General features: G+C 37.9%; 1 protein-coding gene across 1 annotated transcript in view; it reads left to right on the forward strand.

Annotated features, from left to right (window-relative positions):
- Positions 1–12,095, forward strand: part of LOC122059156 — a 23,540-nt gene that overhangs the window by 5,258 nt on the left and 6,187 nt on the right. The window contains exons 5-8 of the mRNA XM_042621839.1: positions 5,113–5,301; positions 6,836–8,206; positions 8,451–8,564; positions 8,796–8,950. Coding sequence (XP_042477773.1) covers positions 5,113–5,301; positions 6,836–8,206; positions 8,451–8,564; positions 8,796–8,950 — 1,829 coding nt within the window. The remainder of the gene's footprint in view (positions 1–5,112; positions 5,302–6,835; positions 8,207–8,450; positions 8,565–8,795; positions 8,951–12,095) is intronic.

Here is a 12,095-nt window from a genome sequence, read left to right on the forward strand (position 1 = left end):
TGGCAAGACAGTATGAGTGAACAAGTTGGTTATAAGACTATTTTCCAACTTCCAATTTTTCTTAGTCTGTCAATAGCACAAAACTTCCTCTTAGGCTTCACTCTTCACATTTCCTGCTCCACATCACCTTCCATTCCAAACCTCACATATTAGAAATGTGCTTCATCTATCAACCTCTTTGGCTTGAGACCAAAACTCATACTCCTTCAGAATGCCAGCTGGCCAAATCAACAAAGAGGAATTTCTTTAATGACAAACATTTTGTTCTCAATGACCCAATTAGTCTTCTTTTACTTACAACAATGACATTCTATGTTGTTTCTATTATTACTCAGAAATCACATTCAATACCTAAACAGAAATCACAAACCTAGTTTTTAGAAGGGGGTCTAGTACATAATCGATCAGAATCAGTAGAAAATCAGTAAGAATCAACCTAAATATGCCCCAAGTCCTCAAACCTAGTTTTTAGAAGGGGATCAGCTAGAATCAAGACCGGCCTCCATATCGAAAACTAAAATCTGTTCTAAGTTGTTCAAAGGGGTAGCTTTTGTGTACAACCTCTACTGGGGTACAAACAAAATGACTAATGTGAAATGTGCTCAACTATCAAGCTTTGTAAACATGCGCAACTAGAATCCAAAGCTAACAGAGCCATCTTTCTATACGGGGTACCGATGTTCAGTTGATAATTACAGGGGAGATAGAGAGTTTTCCCACAGTTACAATTAACTGGAAGATGGAGAGATTTCCCTCCGCTGCACTCGAACGCAAATAGAGATTAAGACTTAGATGAAGACTCCCCCAATGCTCTGAACTCGACCCGGACAGGGGACGTAGAAGAAGAAAGGGGACTGGGATATTGAAACTTGGAAGAAGAGTCGAAGATGCCCCAACGTCGCTGAACTCGACCAGGACAGGAGACGAGGAAGAACAAAGGGGAAAGGAGAAAGAGGAAAGGCGAAAAGGGAAAGGGCTAGAGGGGTTTTCAGTGGAGAGAGAGAGAGAGAGAGAGCGCAGAAGGAGATTCAAGCGCATAGGGCTCCACAGTTAAGATAGTGGGGGAGCGGGGACGGCTGAGATTGGGAAAACAAGGGAGAATGAATGCAATTGTTTCTATGGCCGCGGTTTAAATATATACCTCTCTCTCTCTCTCTCTCTCTCTCTCTCTCTCTCTCTCTCTCTCTCTCTATATATATATATATATATATATAAATGAAAAATAAATGGAAATAACGGATTCTGATCCTCTCCAATTGTTGGGACTCTCATTACGCATCCGAAGGCTGTGAGGTTTCTTGTGAAAAATATAATTAAATTATAACAAAAATACTGAAAAGTTACATCATGAATTTGTTGTTCTTCATTAAAAGTTTGGTAGAAATTTCCTCAAGTGTTGTATGCTCATCTAAAATTTTTGTTTATAGGAAAATAATGGTTCTACAATAGGAAAAATATAAAATGAATCCTTCTTTCATCTCCACACCCCGAAAAGGGATGAGGTTCACTCATGAGGACCAATGTGACTGGTTAAATAGGCATATATTCCTTTTGTGGTTATTTATCAAAAAGTTGTAGAGGGACTTAAGAGTTTTATTTTTCTCAACGAATTAAAGTTTTATTTTCTCTCGACGGACTACTGAACAAAAGGATCAAGGGTTTTTAAAAGTTTACTCTACTCAGGTGGAACAATTCAATGGTTTTTTTTTAATGACTGATTTTGTTTTGACTCAAATAAAAAGACCGATTCTCATTTGACTCAGAAGAGTTTGTAACCAATTCTTGTCATTTTTTATCTTGACCTAGTCTACACGACTCTTGACTAGGTTTCCGTCAAAACCTAGTGGATTGAACTTGATAATTTTAAAATGGGGATCCGATCACACTGGTGTTTAGGTCAATCTAAAGGTGTCAATTGGTCGGGTTGAGGCAGTTTTGGTTGGGCCTAATCAAGCTTCTCTACTTTAAGACCTTGCACCGTGATCGACCCATTTAAGTAATCAGTCCTCATATGTGATGCATGTCCCCATTTATCAATAGTTGGTCAGGTACCAGTCTTTAATCAAACTATCAGTAATCGAGCTAAATGGGCCTTGCTCAGCCTTTAAACGAGCTAATGACACATTTTATTTCCAAACGGGCTATAATCAGGCTCTAAACGGGCTATAATCAGGCTTTAAACAGTCTTTAAATGTGTCTGACTTACTAAACATGCTATAAACAAACCTTAAATATGTTAGGCCGAGTAGGGCTATTAATTGGTCAGTCCGGGTCGGGCATTGGTCAGGTAGCACCCTTGCACTGGGAAGTACCTATTAACAAATGTGTCAGGCTGCATTTATTAATCGGGCTAGGCCGGTTTGAGCTTAAATGGTTGGGCTTTGTTGGGCATGCCAGTCCAAGCTTGTAATTGACACCCATAGGTCAATCGGAGTTCTAGCTGATAAGATTCCATTGCGAGATTCTTCATTGGATGGCAATGATAGGACCATAAAGTTGTAAGGGGACCATGAGAAATTGAAAATCTTAGACCTAAAACACTTAATTTTGAAAGGAGGATCCGAAGATACTGGTATCAGTTCAATTGGAATTCAAGGTAAAAAGATTATTTTTTGAGGGTTCTCATTGGCAGTCAATGATAGGACTGAGGGGACCATAAGAAATTTAAAATCGTAAGTCTAAAACTTAATTTTGAAAGGAAAATTTGATAAAAATGATATCAGGTTAATGGGGTTTACAGTTTCATGGACATAAAGTTACAGTTAATGATGCATAAAAACAAGATATTGTAAAGACGAGGAGATAATTGAACACACAGGGGTGGTGGGAGTGAAAGATGAAAAGGGAGAGGAGGAATGGATTCAGGGGCGGTGGGAGACGGACCAAAAGGGAAGAGGAAGAGGGTTTTTTTCCTTTAGATCTGCCCAATCCCGGCCATGTTTCTCACCTTTAGCTTGATTCTTGTATCTTCAATACTCCCCTCCTTTAGATCTAGAGTGCACCACATGTCGCCCATCCATCATGTGCCACCAAATTGGCAGCACACTCCTAGCTGTAAAGGGGCATAATCCTGCAACGATTGCTTTAGGGGGTGTTTGGTTCGATAAATCAAATGGTGTATGTATCGGATATGAATGTCAATCTTTTGATAGACATTCTTCTGAATTATATTTCTTTCTGAAAAATTGTTTGGTTGCCTTGAGATTAGTACATGTTTCTCGCGAGTTGAGATATTGGTTTCCATAGAGAACGTCTTTCTGCTTTCCCCTTTTATACTAGGTGGTAAAAATGTTGCTCAAATCTGAGTTTAAGTGTTGAGGTAAACTCAGATTTGACATACATCTTTTGTAATATGGTCATTATTGGGAAGTAGGATGCTCACTTATGAGGATTATTCTAGTGGAACCAAACAACTTCAAAAATTAAGAATTATCATTCTAAAGAATGTCATTCTAAAGATTTCCCGAACCAAACACCCCCTTAAGTGTTCTATTACTAGTGCTCTTTAATTTTTACTATAAGGGCAATAAAGTAATAAATTAAAGCTCTGTGTCAAGTTCGCCGAACAACAGAATTATTCCTCCAATCTCATCGAAGCTCTGTGTCAAGTTCGCCGAAATCCTTCACCTTCACACTTGGGAACAGTGGCATCATCATCATCTTCAAACGGAAATTAGATCTTCAGTCTTCAAGATTTTAGCGATTTCAGAAATAGGGGAAAACTCAATGGGGTGAGAATCCTTTAGATGAGAGCAAGGGGTGAGGAACTGAGAATCCTTCAGCGATTTGAGAAAGAGTGAGAGATGAAATATATTAGAAGCATCCGTACGGCTCGACGAGGAAGAGAGCAATTCATGATGGATCGGGTTTTACCTTTGAGTGCATCTCGGGACAGCAGCTCACTCCTAACAATCTCTCTCTCAATCTGGATAGTCCACGTTATTAAGGACAAGTGTTCAAATCTAATACTAGAATTGCACCAAATGGACTTTTTGAGAATTGGAGAGGATCACGATCCTTTTTTCTTTTGGATCGGTTATTGCCCAGGGCAGAGTTTATGAGCCACAGCAACCATATCGTCTACCTTTTTGCTTTCATCTTTATCTACAGATTAAGAGAACTGATGCCTTTCTACCACAATTATTGCAATAAAGTGTGTCTGCAACACGCATTCTGAAGAATATCTTGACCTCAAAGCCATTCTATGGTAGGGTAGTTTGAATTTCTTGGTGGTACAAACAGGATGATCATAAAAAAAAAAAGGTGTACCCAATGCATAGGCTCCCGCAACTGTAGGGTCTGGAAAGGGGTCATAACTTATGCAGTCTTACCCCTGCTTCGCAGAGGCTGTTTCCTAATTTGAGCCTGTGACCACTTGATCACAATGGAGCAACCTTACCGTTGCACCAAGGTCCATACAGGCTGATCATACTCCAACTAAAGATAGTTTTGGTTTGGGTTGTGCTAGTCCACAAATAGAAATTCGACACATATGAACAATGAAACCTCTTATATAAAACAGAAACATGATTGACTGGTGATCTTATTGAGACATTGACTATTAAGTGGTTCAATTTACACATGATCATGAGAATAGATCATTGTCAGGTGGCCTGGAAATGTCAAACAGATGAAGATGAGATTGACAAGTATGAATGTAAGGGGGAAAAGCAAAGGAACAGTTATAATATAACAAGAGTCATTCCTGAATGCTTGAAGATGATGACTAACAAAGTGATTTTGTGATGTAAACTTCATCTTTGAGCCAGACAAAAGGGTTTCCTTGATTGGTGTTTGAACCTCTGGCAGTCTGCTAGAGAAGGGAGGAGGATGAAATGGAGGGTTTGGGGGTTTTCTCTCAGCTGGAGTGGTGGGAGCTGCCTTAAACTTGGCATTAGGGTTAGAGGAGATGTGTTATGTGATAATATCAATGGAGCTATCAACAAAAAATGCTACCATCAATTCATGAATTAACCATGTTGTAGTTTTACTTGTACTCTTGCCGTCTTGCACACTTGCACACTTGAACTGGATTTTTTTCTTCTTTGGTGGGATATCAAAGTTTTCATGGCATTATTTTCATCTGATGTATCCTATTGATTTCTTCTCTAGATGGAAGAACCCAACAGATTCGCTGGCCAGTCTGGAACATACTCATCTCAATCATCGCAAGTAGGCTTCAGTGCAACGGTTGAAAGTCATGGTACATTGTCACAGGCGGCTTATATTTTTCCACCAGGAAAACCATGTCCCACACCAGTTTCTGTTGGAGTATTTCAATCTGGTCCAACGACAGTTCATGTTCTGCTTTGTCTTCAACATCCTCAAAGAATCAGTTGCCTGTTAATGAAGTTCAGCCATCTGTTGTGTCCAGGGGATTGTCTAGCAGCTCACTAGAAAAAGATTCTTCCTTAACACTGCCTCGAACAGAAGCAGCACATTTCAGATTGGATGGAAGATTAAATGGGCCAGCTTTTGCATCCCAAGTTCGAGGTGCAATCTGTTTTCGTACGTTTGTTTTAACTTTCAAGTGTAAAGAATGGTGAATAGCCTGTATCATTTGATTTCTATTTAAAGTACCTTAACTGTCCATTTTTGTTGTCATTGTTATCATTTATAGTTTACACCTAGTTATTCACATTCTAACCTTCTCTACAACTACTGTTTCTTTTCATTCTTTGTACTCCTTTGCCCCCTTTTTTTCTCCTTAAGATGTTAAGAAATATTACCGTCAATGTCTTAAAAAGTAGCAGAGATGAGAATGTTAAGATGGATACGTGGAAAAACTAGGAAGGATAAAATAAGGAATGAACACATTGAGTTGATTTATGAGTCGCCCCAATCAACGATGAGCTCCGAGAAAGTTGTTTGAGATGGTATGGTCATGTTCAACGAAAGCATATGCATGCCCTAGTAAGGAGTAGTGATATGATGCCGATTGATGGAGCTAAAATGACTAGCGGCAGCTGGGCAGGCCTAAAATGACCATGGGAGAAGTTGTGAGAAATGACATGCCTAGTTTGGGTTATATAAATGACCTTGGATAGATCCTATTGGAGAGCAAAGATTCATGTTGCCGATCCCATTTAGCAGATAGTCTCCTGACTTACTGGGTTGTGCCTCTTTCCTCTTTCATTTGTTCTTTTCGTCAATTTTCATTTTCACTTCTCTTCTCACCACCCCTCCGGGGTTAGGCAGCTCTTCATTCTCTGTTTAGACTTTAGGCCATAGTTTTTCCTACTTTGTTTTGTGGGATCTATGTAACTGACCCCATTAAGTTGGGATAAGGTGTAGTTTGTTGTTGTTGTTATTGTTATTGTTGTAATGTCTTAAAAAGTAGATTCAAATTAAATCTGTTTTTATTTACTATTTAGAAATGTTTTTTATGGAAAAGTGATCCACTATCTTGACGAATGGTCAGAAACTTTAAGAGGTTCTCTTTATCTTGGAGTTTTGATGGACTTTTATTGATGCAATATTTGGAATTATCTATGCCTTTTGCTTCTTCCATTTGTGCCTTTAGAGGGTCTAAATTTATTGATCCATTTTTGGTAATTATTATATTTACTAGGCATATTAGTATATTTTACTTCGACGGGAAACATATCGTCTTTGAAGGCAAATTGGGCAGTTGGGGTTGACTAATACTGTTTTCTGTTGTGTTTTTTTCTTCTCATGAGTGTTGCACTAATAACTTGAATGGCCTTTGCATGGCAATAAGCTCCAATGGTGCATTTTCTTCATTGGATATTTAGTTGATTATATTAATTGTATAGGTGCAGCAAATACTTCTGTTGATCACCGGTCGGAGGAAGCCCCTACATTCTCCCTTTAACCCCAACCTTTTTCTGTAGCCGTATTTGGGCAGACAAACAAGGGGTCAGATCATACTCCAATAAAGGCTGAGGGATCTTCTAACATATGTAGCTCCCAAGTGTCCCTTCAAGCAGTAAAAGATCAAAGCTCTAAAGCCTCTGTAATTCAACCTGCATCTGGCAGCCTGCCAAGTGTACATCAACCTTCACAAGTTTTTTCACCTTTCAATAACTACAATGACATCGCAAGGAACGTTCAGAAGTTTTTGCAACCAAGGCTTCCTGAGCATCCTAATTGGACTCCTCCTTCAGTTGAGTACATGAACAAGGCTGTAACTTGTCAAATATGTAAAGCAACCATATGTGATGTAGAAAGTTTACTTGTTTGCGATGCTTGCGAGAAAGGAGTCCACTTAAAATGCCTTCAATCATATAATCAAAAAGGAATTCCGAAAGGGGAGTGGCACTGCCCTAAGTGCATAATATCAAGCAATGGGAAGCCGCTGCCCCCTAAATACGGTCGTGTTACGAGAAATATAACTGCGCCTAAAGTGTCTTTAAACACCAATGGAGGTCTAATCTCTGCAGAGAAGAAGGTTGAAATTTCAGATCAAAAGATTAATAATCAGAAGGCAGTTGCTAATGGAAACCCTGGCTTAGTTAATTCTGCTGGTGTTGGTAGCAAAGGAAGTAGCCATGTTGAATCAGTCCCGGAACTAAAGATCTCACGCGTAAGAGAATCACATGGACCTGATTTCGCAATAAGCGAAATAGGCCCAGAAAAGTCAAGGGAAACTCCAGGGGTTGTTTGGGTACCTATTTCTGGGAAGGTGAATTATAGTTCTAATCCACCCATTCAAAGTAGTGAATCATCTGCATGTGACACAGGAAGATCAGAATCTGAGTTTAAGTCAACGCCAAATTTTGATCAAGGACACCACTGTCGTGAGAAACGTTCTGTCGCAGATATTGATTCCAGTTATCTCTCACAAGCCTCACGGAATTCATTAGATGCTACCAAAAAAGGGCCCTTAAACCATGAAGCTTCTGGAAGTCAAGATATTGTTAATATTTTCACCCATAAAGAGCTTGAGAAATCCAATTTAAGGGATACTACTGAATGTAATTCAGGTTGTGAGATCAGGCAAGAGAACCAAGATTTTGCTCAGGCTGATTCTATTAAGGCTTCAAATGTTGGGAATGGAGCTAGAGATTGGAATATATCTCCATTTGATGATTTGCATGGTGTGGATTGGGTTGGTGATGTATCTCGCACTGTAGATGAGAAGTCATTTTATCAGTCTTGTCGGGTTGATGGAGTAGTATACAAGCTGAAAGATCATGCTCTTTTTTATTCTAGCAATGGCAGTCTGAGACCTTCAAAACTTCAGGTAAGCCATGATCAAGCATTTCATGATTCTTATGGCTTAGGCTATGCAAGAAACAGTGTTAAGTCTAATTTTACCTGCTGAAATAGTCCCAATTGCTATTTTCATGTTTTGGATTAAGGTTGAAATCGTGTTGAATCTTCCCTTTACTTTTCAGACATCACATTCTCATGAACAATGTGCTATTTCAAATTTCTTCTATGGATTCTCTTAGGACTTGTGGTATGAAAAAAACTTTCTATTACAGGTCTTGTGGGAGGACAATAAAACAAGGAAAAAATGGGCTATTGTGAATCGGTGTTACCTGCCTGGTGACTTACCTGAGGTAGTTGGCCGACCATGTACTCCTGAAATTAATGAGGTAGAGAAAATATCTTGAATTTTCTTTCGGAATTTTCACTTCTTATCCATATTATTATTTCAAGTCAAATGTACTCTGTATTTATCCTACATTTATTTGATTAGAAATGTTGACTTTTTTTTCTTTCTCCCTTGCATTATTATTTTTTTTAATGTCTGAATGTGCATTTAGGAGCAAAGTTGTGGTTTGCATATTGGATTTCATAAAATATTGGCTGCATTATTGTTGCAGGTATATGAGTCTAATCATGATAGCACCGTATTGACTGGCTTAATTCAGGGGCCATGTCAAGTTCTTCCTCCAAACAAGTTTAAGGAAGAAAGTGAGAGAAGAAACCATTTACCGCATGGGGCAAAAGATGGGTTACAACCTGTTTTCCTGTGCAAGTATGTCTTCATTTTTAGTTTTAAATTTCATGTCATTTACCACCAATTTTATGTAATTGCTTTGTCATGAAAGATCACAACCTAAATAACATGTTAATTAGGGCTTCTTGTGATTGTAATCAGCAGTGATGTTAGTTTTTGCATATCTATACTGAATACTGATATACTCAGAGAACCAACATCCTACTTCATCCAGCAGAGGCAGCTTTGTTTCTTACTATAATTTCCACTCATTTATAACCAATTTTGTAGAATTGTTTCTTGATGGATGACCAAAAGCTGAAGAACATGTTTTTAATTGGGTCCTCTTGTATTTGTAATCAATGGCGTTGGTTTTCGTACATATATACTGATGTACTAGGAGAATCCACCTTCCTACTTTACCCACCAGAGGTGGAACCTAGATTTTTCTAATTACTTGAACTAATCCAGATGTGTCAACCAAGTGAATAAGAAAATATTTCAAATACTATGTGAAGATTCAGAGATATTTAGGGAAAATAAGAAAATTGATGCATGCTTCTCTTCATTCTGCTTTACATATAGGGCAGCAGAGCAACAAAAGCTAGTCTTTTCATAACTGTGGCTGTAGTCTTGCAAACGGAAAAGAGAAGGGAAGAAGAAAAAAAGAACTGTTAAATAGTGTTCACTACAGGGGGAAGTGTCTCCATCATGCAATGAGTCAAGTATTAGAGTTATAGTGAGTTATTTTTTGTTATTATTTCTTTCTTTATTTGGGTTGTTTCCTAGTTGTAGTTAGACTAGGATTGTCTTTATGTTCCAGCTATGGTTGTAATTACTTGATTCTATTTATTATAAATAATACGATGGAGGGAGGCTGCCTAGTACAATTGGCTGCTTTCCTCCTTACAGTCTCTCTTCTCTTCTCTCTTCTCTTTGCAGTTCCTGGTTTCAGATCTTGGGTTTGTTATATGGTATCAGAGGTGTAACCAGTAGCTGTTTTGATAGTCGTTTCAAGTTCTCAGGTTACTGGTGAAATCCTAGTTCATAGAAGAAGAAGAACTAGGGTTTCAAGAGATTTTGTATGAGAATCATACCTGCTAATGCTAATCTCTGGTTACCACTTCCTGTTTCTGCTGATCTTCCTGGCCGTTCCGGTCGATAGGGTTGTCTAATATACTGATGTCTGCTACATCGAAGGGTTGTCTGATTTACTTATCTGCTATCTGATTTTTTCTATTGCTGCTTTTGGTACTTGGTTGAGGACGAAGGGTTTGTTATGAAGGTTAATTATTGCTTATTTCTGGTTGCTGCGATTGTTCTCTTCACTGTTGAAATCAGTTTACTGCTGAGAATCGATTACCTTGTTGCTATTTCGTGAAGATGTGCCTCCTATGATGGGAACTCTTCAATTTCCCCCTGAGTATTCTGCTGTCTTGCTCCAAGAGAGACTCTGATTGATTGATTTTCTGGTCGTATTGGCTTTCTGCTTCGACATCTCACTGGTTTGTTTTCTGGTTTCGTATGAAGAAGATGATTCCTTCCCATTGAGTAAATGAACCCTTTTTAGTTTCCTTCCCCATATTACCCTCTCTCTCTCTCTCTTATTATTATTATTATTATTATTATTATTATTATTATTATTATTATTATTATTATTATTATTACCTTCTATCTATGTTTTTCCCTCCATTCTAGATATACCCCTTCCCAAGCAGTTACCTTTCTTACGATATAACTCCACCACTAGCAGGAAGAAAATGATTCATTCCCTTTGAGTAATTAAGCCCTTTTTAGATTCCTTCCCCATATACCCTTTCTTTTTTATCCATTATTACCTTCTATCTATATGTTTCCCTCCATTCGATAAATACCAAGCAGTTGCTTCTCTTATGTTATAACTGCACCCGTATGTAGGTGGTTTTATTTTGGGATACCAGAAAATTAAAACATTGCCCCTACTTACGTGGTGTTTTTGAAGTGGTTTTTATTAATTTTTTTTTTAATATTACCCTTTATTCTCCACTTAATTATCCTTTACCCTTATTTTTATGTCCATTTCTAGTTTACCCTTTGGCCTTAGCTTGTGCTAAAAATTAGATTTCAACTATATTACGGTTCTGTCGTTGATCTTTCCTATATTGCCTATTATGTACTTGGATAAGTCCGTACCGAACCCAATTGGGCATTTTGATCTAGATCTGGCATCAATTGGGGATTATATGAAGTAATTACTGAATTTTCATTGATATATTTTCCATATTATTGATTTGGTGGGCCCAAAATCGTATCAATTTGGTACTCCGATTGAACTTGCAATTTTTGGGGGGGAGGATTGGTACTTACATGACGTGGTGGTTGGAGATTATTTGTTCAAATTTGCTACCGTGAGGGGGAGATTGAAAATTATTTTATTGTGATGCTTTTGATTGTGGAATTATTTGGGAGTTTCATCCTTTCAGATACTAATTATTGAAAATTATTTATCCACGTGAAATGTTACACATGAGGGGGTGATCCATGATTCTTATATACTCAAGTCATCGGTTGGAGATTTTTTATCTACTCATCTCAAGACATTTTATCTGGAAAATTATGATTCATTGTTTGTGTCCTCAGCAGCGGTTCGTAGTAACCTATTCTGCCTAATTATCAGTGGAATTTTATTTGAGATTGTCTATATGGGGCTCATGAGTGCATTTATATTTGCACGTCTATTTATCTTCTTTTTGAAGCTTACTACTTGCCTTTCTTGAGAATGGATTATGATGTAGGTGGATGCTACACTTTTATTGTGAAGATGACTACTTACTACCCGCCTTCCTTGGGAAGAGTATATGATGGTGCTATTACTACTATGATATTTTGGATTGTGGTTGGTATTATCTACCGCCTATTTTGTTCGTTGCTAATGGTTCAACTTGGTTTATTCGACATGATTTATTTTTATCTACTGATGTTGTTGATGATTGATGTGCTTGAGCTAATGTTGCTGCTGATTTTATTATAATTGATTGAAATTTGCGCTGAGCTCACTAGCATCAATGACTACAACATATTTTCAGGAACAATGTTGCTTTTAATGTCTATTCTTATCATTCCAAGTTGGAGCCTTTATATGTATACTCTAGCTTGAGGAGGAGTGTTAAAGAGTGCTCACAAATTTTTTTTTTTTTTTTTTTTT

This window comes from Macadamia integrifolia, chromosome 13, assembly GCF_013358625.1.
Source record: "Macadamia integrifolia cultivar HAES 741 chromosome 13, SCU_Mint_v3, whole genome shotgun sequence".
NCBI classification, from domain to species: Eukaryota; Viridiplantae; Streptophyta; class Magnoliopsida; order Proteales; family Proteaceae; genus Macadamia; species Macadamia integrifolia.